Source organism: Phaenicophaeus curvirostris, chromosome 2 (assembly GCF_032191515.1).
Source record: "Phaenicophaeus curvirostris isolate KB17595 chromosome 2, BPBGC_Pcur_1.0, whole genome shotgun sequence".
Taxonomy (NCBI): Eukaryota; Metazoa; Chordata; class Aves; order Cuculiformes; family Cuculidae; genus Phaenicophaeus; species Phaenicophaeus curvirostris.
The window spans coordinates 18,705,900-18,720,265 of NC_091393.1; the positions used below are offsets into that span (position 1 = coordinate 18,705,900).

Sequence of the window (14,366 nt, forward strand, 5' to 3'; positions counted from 1 at the left end):
ATCTAACTATTCATCCACAGCAAGTGGCTTAGATGAAGGCGAAAATAATCATTACTGCTTAAGAACCCTTGTTTTTTCCTGAATCCTCAGTATTGCAGCAAAAGAACCCCAACCAACCAAGCAAACAAAACCCAAAAGATACTGAAAAAAAACATATTAAAGAAATTTAGTGTAAATTATGAGGACAACAGAACTGTTAATTATCGAAACCCAGAAAGAAGAGAAATTTTTAAAACAAAATTGTAGGAAAATCAAGCATACGAGAACTGTCAAGTTCCTGGCATACCAACTGTCTTTAATTTCTAGGAAGGGACAAGAAATTGTGTTATTTTGTTTCAATCATTGAATTACATAAAATTTACAAGTACATAGGCTGGGGATGATTATTTACAGAAGTTCATTTGAGGGAGAAGAATGTACAGCCCTGCAGCAGCTGCAAGCAGGAAACTTGGAAGAGCTACACACTCTTTCCTATTTCTTCTCTGCCATATACTTCTTATAAAAGACCATGCAGATTGAAAATGCACTCTGCTTTTTGCAGGGTGCAAAAATGCTCATTCACATCATTTCTTTTGAGTAACAATTCCTTACTATGTTACAGTCTTTCAACTTATACCTTCTGCATAGTGTATCCAGGTCAATTTCGTCAATATGCCTTTCTCCCATCTTCCTGACAAGACCATGCAAGGTTATGTCCTTACAGCTAACGAAGGATTTGAGCTATGTAGGCACAAATACTGAAGTTAAAAGATGACGTGAAAGCAATGCCTTTGTAGGGTCCATTCCGTTTGCATGCACTACACTTGAGACAAAGACTGAGCAGATTATACATAGTGCCTGAATAGAGGGGCTGTGTTGGTGAGCAAATAAATGAATCAAAGAAAGAGCCAATAATCTGTGTTATCACTCTGGGGTTGGTCACCCAAACAAAATATTTAAATTTCCTGTGTGAAGCTGTAATGCCACTTGAATGTGAAATTTTGCATTGGAATCATTGTCAATTAATGTCCTGGTGCCAGTTTCTGGCTAGTGTTCATACAGTGCAGTGGAAGTAGATTGTTCTGTTAAGGGGGAGTGAAGCCAATGAAAATAAAGTAATGGTTTTAATTTCAACAAGTAATTTGGGGGTTGTATGTTCTGGAAACATCAACTGTTTGTATATGCCTGGGGAACACTGATTAATGAAAATATGTACCAACGTGAATACTTTCCAGAGAACTGCTCCCCAGTCACTCAATTTTTGCTTTCCAACATGGACATGCATTTAATAGTGTATATCAATAGTATGATCCACTGTAACAGAGTAGGAAAGGCAATATAATAGAAAAGATTGGTATCCAAAATCTTGCCCTGCAGATGTCTCTGTAGCTGTTCATGTTATATTCTTTTGATCCTTTTCTTCATAACCACAAATCAAAGCCATAGCTGTTATATTTGGATTTTATGTTAAACCTGAGATAGTTCAACAATGAAGTGGTTGATGTAACAAGAGGATGTACGGTTGGTAAAGTAAAATTTTGAGTACAAATAAATATTCAGTAACACCATAGGTCACACCATTGTATTTTAAGTCAAAAAAACCCACAAAACCAAACAAAAATAGCAATTATGTATTGCCGAAAGATTATCAAGTTCTCTGATAAAGCAGAAGAAGCTGGCGCACTAACACAACAAACTCTCTTTGCCAACAGCAATACATTCCTTCTGGGGGAATGAGTGAGGGAGGAGAGAGGAGGAAACCTGTATTTCTCCTGTCTTATTTCCCCATGACAGAAAATTAGTACCTGGTACACATTCAACAGAACTTGTGCAGAAATTACACTTGGGCAGACAAATCTCCAATTTTCTTCCCTAACCAGATGAGGTTTGTCCTTGTGGGTGCAGAACCAGATCCATCAGCCAGCTGTCAGGCTGGGAATTAATCTGCTTCTTTTCAGAACACTGGTAAGCAGTGCTAAGCCCTGCAGGCCTGCAGTACATCCTACACCAGCCTGAACAGCCGTTGTAGAAACTCTGCTACCACTGTTCCCCTTTACCACTTTGTAATTTCTTCCCTGAGGAGCCACTCTCAGTCCTAATGCTCTTTGATAATACTTTATCCCCAGAAGTCTGGCTGAATTTATAACCCAGAAGCAAAGCATTTCTATGCAGAATTAGCAATAATCTCCAAAATTGAGCTACATCAGTCACACTGCTTAGGTACTGCAGCCCTAAGAAGGGCCTCAGATTTATTCTTAGAGAAGGCATTTGTACTTATTGCATAAAAGGATAAATAAGTTCTAGATAACATATCCAGAATTAAGAGGAAGTACAGCTGAGAGAAAATTTTACCTTGTTTAACAAATTTAGTTCTTCTTTTAAAAAAAAGCCTCTAGGGCTATTTTTTAAAACCCTCTGTGCTGTATCAATCAACATTTCTTTTCTGAGTATAAAAAAGCCATAAGGAAACAAACGTTTAATATGTTTGGCATGCCATATAGTAAAGCAGTTGGTTGGAGTCATAAATTTGTAATGAATATTTATAACAGCTCTACTAGCAAACCTAGAAGCAATGGAAATTGGCGCTGCAAAATCTACTGCTCTCAAATGCAACTTAGATACTTATGTACAATGTATAATACAGATTATTGTCATTTCCCTCTTAAAAAAATCTAGTCTCTCCTACTGTTTCCTCCCCATAGACTATCTTAAGCAATATAGTCTCATCTCTGTCGAGCCACTTTGCTACCACTATTAATTCTACTGATGTCTCTTGTCCTTCCAAATGTCTATTCAAACAACAGTAGTTTAAAGTCAGATACTTCCATTAGGGACTAGTTTTGCACAAGTTAATTAGTCCATTTCCTTCTACAAAGTAGTAGTAATTCTACAGAAGACTTCACATAAATTTTAAGATGTCCTGTATATGTTTGTGTTTCTTCAGTATTTAATTTGAATTGTGCCAAAACAGCCTTTTCATGCTTTTCTTATTTTATTGACATAAGCAGCAGCAAAGTATCCTAGGTACATTTCAAACATTCTGTTAAGTATCTCTGAGCAGTACAGAAGTTAATGAACAGTAGAATTTTTCATGTAATAAATGAAATATCTTGATTTCCAAGACTTAATTGAAATGAAAAATATTTACTTAAATCTCTGATCACCGAGTATCTTTACAGATCTTTGTACGAGGTGTCTCAATTGATCTACCGGAATAGAATATAATTAAATATAAATGGGCAGTAAAATACACTAGAAATAACCTAGAGGAAAGGGGTTTGTGTTTTTAAACAAAATTCTGAGAAGATGACACAGGCTTTTTAACCTATTGTCAGTAAATTAAACAAAAGCATAAACTAGTAAAAATAATGAAAAGTAAAATACTCAGATTTTCTAAATATCTCACTGAAATACTATATCAGCATTAGGAAACATTTTTTTTTTTCTAATAGATAAAAGACTATGCTACTTCTATGAACTGTATGAAGAGGAAAAAGATGATTTTGAAATAGTGAAAGAAAGAAATAGTATGAGTTTTAGACAATAGAAATGGAATGATAAAAATAGCTCACAAATTTCAGGGAGAAAGAAAAAATAATCTTAAGGAAATAATGTTCAAATAGAAATAATATCAATATTGCTTATGACTTTTGTAGTGTGAAAATAATTCTGTATCAAAGACCATATCACATACAGCCCAGGTCAGATGCTTCAACTTGGAGAAATGGAACAATATTTCATATGAAAGGGAGATGAAAACTTGTACCTGACAGGGTTGTTAATCAATAAAGAACCATATCCAATCATAAGTGCCTGTAATGCACTTCCATGTTTTAAAAACACAGGAATTAAAATTCTAATAAACTAATTTATTTGTTTTTCAGTAAAGAATTATAATTTTTACTGCTTATAGTGGAGCTATAATGCATGTACATGAAAGTTTAACATTGTGGACACTAAATAGATGCAATGTTAGTAATTCTAGCTCTTAAAAAAAATCTTTATTAAATAATTATTCAATGAGCTAAGGTCCTATGTATTCAATCATATACAATTATTTTCTAACATAGAAGCTAGGCAACTGTAACATTAAAGACTATAGAAAAGATTAATTCCACCTGGTACCAAGACGTTGTCTAGCCAAGGGGTATATTTTGGTCATTAGCTGAGATTTTTTCTGTTTCAATCAATGTGTACCAACAGACACAACTTGTTATGAGAGACATTTCTGTCGGATATAGGGAAAATGTTGTCACCATAGAGTCAGTCGAGAACTCAAACAGGTTGCCCAGAGATGTTGTACAGACTCCAAACTTGAACGTTTTCAAGGCTCAAACAAATAAAATTCTGACCAACCAGGTCTGATTTTTTGGTTGACCTTTGAGCAGGTGTTATTACTAGTGATCTTCTGATGTCCCTTCTCACTTGAATTATTCTACGTACTACAGTGTGCACTAAATAACTAATAAGGTGATCTACGAAAACCAAAACAGAGCAACTTACAAATAACATGTCCAATTTTAATGTTTTCAATGAAATAATACTATTATTGAATAATACATTCTTAGTGCATAATATAATGTACTTCTTAAAAATATTCATGTGATTCCTAAATATCTTTATTTCCATTTCCCTTACCAATGCATGTGTTGAGTTCTTATATTCTCAATGCTTGAGTCAAAATTTCACTAAATTTCTCTGCCCTAAATCTATGTTAGAAACCAGTGTTTCATTTTTTCAATGAAAACTATACTAGGACTGGAAATATATGGTTATACAAAATGCACAGATCAATCAACTATTCCCCACAGTTATCTAGTTCTGGTAAGTAACATATAGAATCATAGAATATCTCAAGTACGAAGGGATTCGTAAGGAACAGTGAGTCCAATTCCCTGCTCCTTGAAGGACTACCTAGAACTAAATCATGTGACTGAAAGCATCATCCAGACACTCCTTGCACTCTGACAGGCTCAATGACTGACCGTCCCCTCGCTGAACAATTTTTTGTAATAATAAAATGTAGTAATGTACATCGAAAACATGTTAGTACATTTCAGTGTTGACTAGCTCAAGGTCACAGTTAAGCCTCTAAAAATTTTGTTGCTTTTTTTTCCTATAGCTATGCTTTCATTGATTAGTAGAAAATTGTAAACATATGATGTTATATCAGATTCTGAGATATCAATGCGAATCAAAATATTAAACAGGCATCAAAATGACAGGCTGTGACCAGAATTCCCGTGTTAATCTTAACACTTCAGCTGAATATATCTGAAGTCATTAGGCAGCTGTGCAAAGTTTAAAATAAAGTTTTTATCTGGAACTTTCTGTTTTACAAATTTCCTTTTCCAGCGTAGAAACTAGTGGATCAGAATCACGAAACATTTTTTGTATCTTAACAGGATCACAAAAAGCCTCTACAAAACTACAAAACTTTTATACAATTATTATTTTAATGAAAAAAAAAATCATGTGGAAATAATTATCCTCCAAACAGAAATAACATGTGGAATGAAAACAGCATCTAGTATTTCTTTTATGTTGGTTGCTCAAACCAATCAAAACAACAGAATACTTTTGAATACTTTTAACATTGAAAAATAATTACACTAGTTTTCCAAATAAGATATTGAATAATCTTTGCCCAACAGGAATTCAACTGGCATCCCAGAGTAGCAAAGGACCACTCTCATGGCTGAACCGGTATAAAAGAATGTTTGCTTTGGGGTAAAAGAAAAGAAAGCCCTGGACTCTAAGAGTCCTGAGAATAACTGGCAACCTAAAAAGAAATATGGACTTAATTTTACTACTGCGTTACTTTACTTTTATTAAGAACAGATAAACATTTCACTGTAAATAGAACAACAGGTATCTTTCATGTCAGCTGAATCATAGTGGCTAACAGCAGAAGAAAACATGAACTCCTCTCCTCCAGTCTCCACATTTTAAGATTTTATGACAAAATAGTATGTAAAAGACTGTTGCACCTTCACACACTTGGACTGTGCATGTGAAAGCTGTATGCTCAGCCCCACACCCTGCATAGGAAAGTAAGAATTTAATAATACGGAAGTGACAACTTCATGTAGTATTGAAATAAGTTCTTTTCTCACATCTCACGAAAATTTCAAGGAATGGGCAAGCTAGCAGAATTTGAATTATTTTTTAACAAAATCAGTTAAAATTAAGCCTGTGCTCAATTTTAAAATACTTTTCAAAGATACAAAAATTCCCCAAACCTCTTGGGACCTCCCTATTTAACAAGGAACTGGTCTCTTGAGATAAGCGGGATGGCTGTAGAAAGATTTCATAATAGTTCAGCCAGCCAACTCAGCACTGTGCATTTCTGAAGTACCTAACTTATAAGAAAATTATTCAACCTGCTTATTTAAGCGACTAAGACAGACACATATTATCTGTGTGCTGTATAGATTTTGTGGTGCCTTCAGCAGCTGTTTCCAATACTGCACAATAAGTTTCTAGTGCATGCTACAGCTTCTTGCTGATTATTTTTCGTTCTTCAATATCTCCCCTTTCTTCCTCTGCTAGCAAATGTTCACCCTGTTTAATGACAAATATAGTAAGTTAGGACCAACTAATTTTCTCTTTTTATGCTAAAAAAACCTATAGATGAATATCATATTAAAAATTTTAGTATTCCTTCTTTTTTGTCATTTGGCAAAACAGCATGTGCTGAGTTCTTTAAACTTTTTGTCATAAACCACTCACTCAAGTTCCTAATGCTGAGCATACTTGTAGGAAAAACTGAGAAAACAAACATCAGTGAGGATTTGCAGAATGCTTTCACTGTATTTGAGGAATGCGTGGGAGCAAAAACATAAACCCATGAAGAAAACATGATGGTAGGGAAAAAGAACATAAGATAATTTGTAAGGCAAAATAAAATTTGAAAGGTTTCATAGCCAGTTTGCTCTCTGAATTTTGGGTTGAGTTAGAATATTCTCCATGTATTTGAAACTACCTGAAAGGAGGTTGTAGAGAGGAGGGTGCTGGCCTCTTCTCCCAAGTGACAGGGGACAGGACAAGAGGGAATGGCCTCAAGCTCCGACAGGGGAGGTTTAGGCTAGACGTTAGGAAAAAATTCTTTACAGAAAGGGTCATTGGGCACTGGAACAGGCTGCCCAGGGAGGTGGTTGAGTCACCTTCCCTGGAGGTGTTTAAGGCACGGGTGGATGAGGTGCTGAGGGACATGGTTTAGTGTTTGATGGGAACGGTTGGACTCGATGATCCGGTGGGTCTCTTCCAACCTGGTTATTCTGTGATTCTGTGATTCTGTGATTCTGTGAAAAGCAGCAGAACATCCTGTACACAGGAAAATCTTCATTTTGTGAGTCATCTTACCAGGCAATTGACAACTAAGGAAAGAAAAAAGGGTTATTATACCTCTTTTAAGCAAAACTACCAGTATGCTTATTATGGTTGTAACCAATGTCTTCCTTTATTTGTCAATAGTGTGTCTTGGTTCTTGAAGAATATAAAAAGTGAAAAGACAGCCAACATGTTTCTCTCATAATAATATTTAATATTTGTTTTATTATAATAATGGAATAATAATGCTATGTTTATTCCTATGTTTTAGCTCTTTTTTTTTTTGTAAATGAGACTCTTTATTCAAAGAGTCATGATTGTATTTTCATTGTCCCAAACCATAATACTACCAAAGATATCTCTATTACTCTAGAAATTTATTTTTCTAACGGAGAAGCTCTAGGCTTGTACTCAAAAACTTCACTAGAGAGCTTCAAATCTTCCTCTGAAGATTTTTTATTTGTTATTGTTTTCATTTTAGATAGGGTCAGAAAGTGTAACAGAAAACCCACATTGTTTTTTCTCATTATTGATTGGGCACTGTGTTTGTATTGCAGGCTGTGTTAGTGTCATTGATTGGTTTCTCCCTCACTTCCAGGCCTTTTTAATCCTTTTTGCACACTCATTTCTGTTCCTGAAGGCAGCTCCATCCCTTACAGCTGCTAATTATCTTTGCCATTTCCTCCTATTCATGTGTTCTCCTTTCCCACACTTCTTCAAGAGAAAAAGTGAATGAATTCCGCCTCTCTTGACTGTTTTATCATTTTCAAATATAGGCATGATGAATAGCCTCAGCTGGATGTAACACTTTGCATTCTTCTCTACTTTTACTTGTTTGTAAAATACAAGACCCAAAGATATTTCTAAAAACTTCCACATTACATTTTCATTTTATGTTTTCTTTCTTTTTTTTTGTTTTTGTTTGGTTGTTTGTTTGTTTGTTTGCTTGTTTGTTTGTTTGCTTGTGTGTTTGTGATATCTAGTGCCTCTGTGCACCTGGATGGACAGGAGAATTTTGCCAGTTTGCTGAAAATGCATGTTTAATCTACCCAAATATTTGTTCTGATGGAGCAACTTGCATAGATATGAGCCAACTGAGAGAACAACCTTTGTTTCAGTGTTTGTGTCCTCATAATTTCACAGGTAAGACATATACAGATGATGTAGAAATTTTTAGTTTCATTTCCTGTTAAATATTCCACTACAGGAATACTGAATAGTGAAATGTTTGGAGGACTAATCCCAACTCTTTGCATTTTCTTCCCTCTGCTGTCATGCCTAGAAAATCTGTATCAAACTTACAGTTTACTTTTCAGTCTTCCACAATAAAGTTTTAGTACGAATAGTCCTAAAGTAGGCTTCAGACCTAGAGCAGGGTTTGACTTCAGTTTGAGAATAAGCATGTGTCTATACGTAGAAGTTCTGCATGTGAGCAGAACAATTACAGAATAGTTTGGGTTGGAAGAGACCCTAAAGACCATCTTGTTCCAACCCTCTGCCATGGGCGGGGACATCTTCTTCAAGATCAAGTGGCTCAAAGACTCATCCAACCTGGCCTTGAACATCTCCACACATGGAACATCCACAACTTCTCTAGGCAAGCTGTTACAGTACGTCATCATCCTTACAGTGAAAAAATTTCTTTGTAATATCTAATCTGCCCTCTCTCAGCTTAAAACTGTTATCCCACAACCTAGCACTACCTGAAACCAAAAGTCCAGGGACTTACATGACTCAGTTTGGGGTGGGGTTAACAAATTCACTTTACTTGACTTTAGAAGTCTATATTAGTGTGAGTCCTAGTAAATAAGTCTTCCAGGCTCTATGTAATGTTAGTGAGTAGTCATTTTCATAGGGGAAATAAGACCACATGTGTTAGACACCTGTTAGTGGTTGAAACACTTTCTTCAGCAGTGTTTCTCTTTCTGTTGGTTACAAAAGAAGTCTAGAAAAATCACCACACTGTATTTTAGATGGCAAACAATTTCTAGCTTTACCTCTTTGATAGAAGCTCATTTCAGTTGGATTCTACAGTCACTAGTATTTATTTACAAAGGGTGCTGGAAGAGAAGCATTGTATGTGATTCATTCCAGCTTTAGGTAACACTAAGGAAAGAGATATTAGCCATATGTATGTAAATCTAAAGACAAGTGTCAGATAGATAACCCAAATTTTAAAAATAACCATTCAAAAGACAGAAACTTAATGTTTATTATCTAAAGAATGAAATTTAAATTAATCTGAAGACGTGCTAGTAATACACAGTGGAAGCAGATTTTGAATCTACTGACAGTGACATAGAAATTCCAGAGAGTAGTAACTATCAACCTCCTTTTTCTCTTCCACCATATCACTTGTATGATTTTCTTCTTTTCAGTCTAATCTTGGCTTATTTTTTAATTGGTGTGACAACTAAAATTATGGATTTGTTAATAAAAGTAATGTTTCAGTTCAATACTTAAAGGTTTTTGAAATAATAGTGAGGTCTCTACTGTGCAAGATAATCATGAAACAAAAGTCTGACAGGCTATAGTAAACTGCAGTAAATGTATCTAATAAATAAATGTATGTAAGAAAATGTATGTAATGAATTTTAACCTGGCGAAACAGTCATTGAAACAGATTATTGTTATTGTAATAGATCTTTCTTTCTTCTTCCTATTTTTAAATAATTTGTTACTTCTTCACTTATATCTGACAGTATTTTTCATTTATACCTTCTTATTCTTTTATTTATCCCTGAGAGAGGGGAGGACAGTGCAGAGGAAATTTTGATATGTTTATTTGACTCTGTTTTAAATAACATCTGCAACCAAAAAGGCTATTTCAGTTTAAAATCTAATTGTTCTTAATTTTGTTTATAAATTATAATCAGACTGTCAATAAGGCTGTTACAGATACAGCCTTTGCATTAACATTCAAATCATATTTGGAGTATTCTTATCTTAGGGAAAACAAAGTATGATACGATGTAATATTCTTAGCTGTGAGAAGCCAAACTTTGTTTTAAAAACTAATAAAAGCATTTTATTTTTGTTTCATACTCTTTAATGAAATCTTGCAGAAACTTAGCATATATACACAAATGAAATTTCACACCACATTTCTTACTTCTGTTTATATATAAAATACATCTGGGATAATTAACTCAGAAAAATATCCATTTGTTTGGATTAAATTCTCAAAGGAAAGAATAAAAAGTTTACAAAATGTAGATATTTTTGTTGAATAGATGTCATGAATTTTCTGATTTCCAATTCCTTCTTTAGTTTGTTCCTTATTTTGCTTTTTGTCTTCTTGAAAATAGGTAAAAAAATCTTTGTATCTAGAACAGTGCACAAAAGTAACATGGCTTATGACATTGAAATGAAACAATCCATGTCAGCGATTTCTCAGGTTTTCCACAGTAGACACATTGTCCTTTAAGAAGCTTCCTCTAATATCTGTCTTTCCTTGTGTGTAAAGCAATAATATTAGCAGGAATTGATTGGGCATGTTAGACACTTCATTTAGTTGGAAGACAGGTCCTTTAATTAGAATAATCTCACTGCTGCTAAAATGAACTGCACCCCAAGCAAACTCACCAATCAGAATTTAAAGTACTACTTTAATTACAATCTTTTTCTCATTTTCAAACTTTCTTTTTAGAAGACTCATTAAGATAATTCACAGATCTATCCACAATTTACTTTTTCTCTTTATCTCATTGTTTTATTGAGTTGGGACAGCACTACTAATTTCGACAGGTATATGGGAAACGAATACAAACAGACTTGGATGAAATTTGCCCTATTGAACTATGTAGGTGGTTTGAAACAGTCTTCTGTAGAAAGAATCTTTGGTACCATAGTACCAAATGAAGTCCTATGACTTTCACAACCTAGTTAGGCAACGTTTATACTAGCAAACAAAACAATGACATGGCCTAATCTAAACTCTTTTGTCTGATCAAAGCCACATTTTAAAATTCTTTTGTTCTATTGAACCCAGTGCTTCCATGGTTTAACACCGGTGGGCAGCTAAGCACCATACAACCAGTCACTCACTCTTTCCTAGTGGGATGAGGGAGAGAATCAGAACGGTAAATATAAGAAAACTTTCCAAAGTTGATGTAAAGACAGTTTAATAGGTAAAGGGAAAGCTGTTTGCACAAGCAAAGCAAAATAAATAATTAATTTATGTCTTCCTATTGGTAGGCAGGTGTTCAGCCATCTCTGGGATATTTGGGCAAGATTTCTATTTTATGTTGAAGTACAGTGGAAATCTTAGAAATATCAAAGATCAAATAGTTAAAAAGAACAATAACTTTTCTTTCACAGATCTATTCCCTGTACTAAAAGTGAGCTGGAAAAGGAATTTCTGTAGCGTCATGGGAGGTCCCTATATCGCAGGAGTGTCACTGGAATTACACAGCAGTATATGTCTCAGCAACAGATGCTGTCATTTTAAGCTTTGTTCATTGCACTTCATGTATTATTACCATTGTCACCTTTGAAAGAGAAATTGTTAGTGCACGCAGATTCCAAACATCAATGACCAAGGACTGAAATAATGGAATAAAAGAAGTTACTTGCTAAGAATTACTAGAGGAATTCATTTAGAATGCTTATCTTCATTAAATGAAGAAAAAAGAAACAGCTTGCTGCTTTGCAGAGGATTCAATTATCTGTTAAAGAATTTTCAATAATAACTGACAGAAAGCAAAAGTAACAAAGTAATTCAATCTCTAATACTCTTGAGCAGATATCTAGAAATGTTTCTTGCTGTTTAAAATGCCTTTTTGAATAGGGCATGGCTGAATATTAGTTAGGGTGAAAGGCAAACAGTTTTATCTAGGGCATAAACCCTTAAAAAATTCTCTCACCTAAGAAGCCAGCAAGCTGAAATGGTTTAAACCCACAGCCATACCACTCCATCCAGAGCATTCCACTATAGTAACTGAGATACAAAGATACAGATGTAAGGAGACCGAAAATGAAAACAACACAGTGAACTATGCTGACTTAGTATTTAATTTGAAGGAGATTATCCCTAGAACACTAAGAAAGGGATAATGTCTGAAGTTGTACAGTACTTGTGTGAACTCCAGGCAAATTGTGACCTACAGCAGTTTAAATCAATAGTTTTTCTCAGGTCTTGATTTCCAGAAAAATACTAAAACTACTGACATTGTCATTCTGGAAATACCTTTTTTGTTCTATGGCATGCAGAAAATGCATGAAAAATCAAGGCTTTAAAATGGTTTATCTGATATTTCAAAGAGAAATATGATATGGGTACTTAAGTTCTGGCTGATTTAAAATGAAAAAAAAATGTTCCAAATGCACAGAGATATTTTTGAATATATTCATATTTCTTAGTATTTCAGTTTCCAGTTTAAGTTGTTGTACAGTGAATGTATTTGGTCTGTATGAATAAGAAAGATTTTTGACAGAATTCTTGTCCATTGAGAATAATTGTATATTACATGATTGACTTAAGTTCATTGTAGTTTGTTAAGAAGCATTTATAGTATAACAGAATAAAGTTCTCAACTGAAAAAGATGCTTAAAAAAGTGCCCTTGACATATAAAACTCTTTAGTTGGTTATATCTGCTCATGAATTCCAACAATTAGTTTCATCCTCCTCCATCATTTTTTTTAAAAAAAACAAGGTACAAAAGCTTGAGCTTTTATTTTCTGTGACTATTAGATCAGCAGTCGAATGACAGTGGTGCTCTGTATCACCAACTGAATACTTAAAATCTAGCAAAATTTCAGAGACGTAGTGGGGGTGTTTCCTAATCACAATGTGTTCACCTGAAAGTCTGACCTCAGTCAGGTACATGTAAAACCGACTACTCTACAACTTTCTTCTCCTGTTTTCCACTTTCTATCCATTTATCGTGGCTCATTTTATATAGGCACACAACTCCTAGATTTACTCTCCTCGTGTTTCTAGAACTCTGTTGTTTTGCTTCAGCTACCTGTCTCTTCTGGCTTTACATTTATCGATGTCTATTCTTTCCTTGGTTATTCCTTCAGAGTAATCTTGAGGTCTTTTCCACATGGAAAGTTTCATAAGCCTCCCATTGAGAACACCAGTGCATTATTCATTCTCATTACCCAGCATATAGATCTGCTGTAAGTAACAAGGGAAACTATGAATTTGCAGCTTTCTTTAAGTATTCCAAGAGGCAGCTGAAGAGATAGAGTACATTCAGATTTCTGTATTTGACCTAAAAAAAGTCATCACATCATCAATAAGAAACAAGAAGTATGCTTTTTATGTAAATTCAGTCAAAAAAGCCTTCAGAATACGATGTTTGAAGTAGGTTGTGAAGTTGATGATCTATAATAGCCAGAGACATTTTTTTTTTCTGCTTCTCAGCTCTGTTCTAGTCACTGACAATATTTGTATATTCTTCTAGTATCCCTGGGAGGGGGATTTGAACAAGATTTCATAGTGAGATATAGGAAGGGCACTCTGTCAACAAAACAAATAGCCACTTCCCACACAGAGAACAAGACCCTGTTTGAAAGAGAGGTCTACAAAAGACTTTGCCAAGAGCTATAACTTTAAGGCCAGATTTCCTGTTAAATTTCAGAGGCAGCTAAGAGAAAAGACAGATAATCTATTAGGTGGTCAAAAGTCAAATTGTATGTTCCAGAATAATGAGTTCATTTAAGAGCCAAGGTTAATAAAATACATTTCAAATAAATTTAAAGACTTTCTGTAAAAAGCAACTCAGCTGAAAGACTCTGTGCTAAAACAACAGTTACAGAAGAACTTTCAGGAAGGACTATTCCTAAGAGTTCTTGAATGATTAATTTTATTCTGAACTAGGTGAAGGTGAAATTTGAACTGAATATTTAACACTTGAGAATATATGACCACAATTCATGCAGCACCAGACAATGAGGCTAAGTCATAAGCTGACTGTGGGCAGTAGAAGCCTTTTGACCTTTTCAAAACGATATAAATTCAGCTCCATGTAAACAAAATTATGTTAGACAATAAAATTTGAGAATAGGCATACTAATGTTAATTTTGTGTTAAAATTTGGATTCTTTT

The 14,366-nt window shown here is 34.4% G+C and overlaps 1 protein-coding gene across 3 annotated transcripts in view; it reads left to right on the top strand.

Moving 5' to 3' along the window:
- Positions 1 to 14,366, top strand: part of EYS (eyes shut homolog) — a 774,985-nt gene that overhangs the window by 61,813 nt on the left and 698,806 nt on the right. For all 3 annotated transcript variants that reach the window (XM_069851470.1, XM_069851468.1, XM_069851469.1), the window contains exon 6: positions 8,295 to 8,454. In XM_069851470.1, the coding sequence (XP_069707571.1) occupies positions 8,295 to 8,454 (160 nt within the window). The remainder of the gene's footprint in view (positions 1 to 8,294; positions 8,455 to 14,366) is intronic.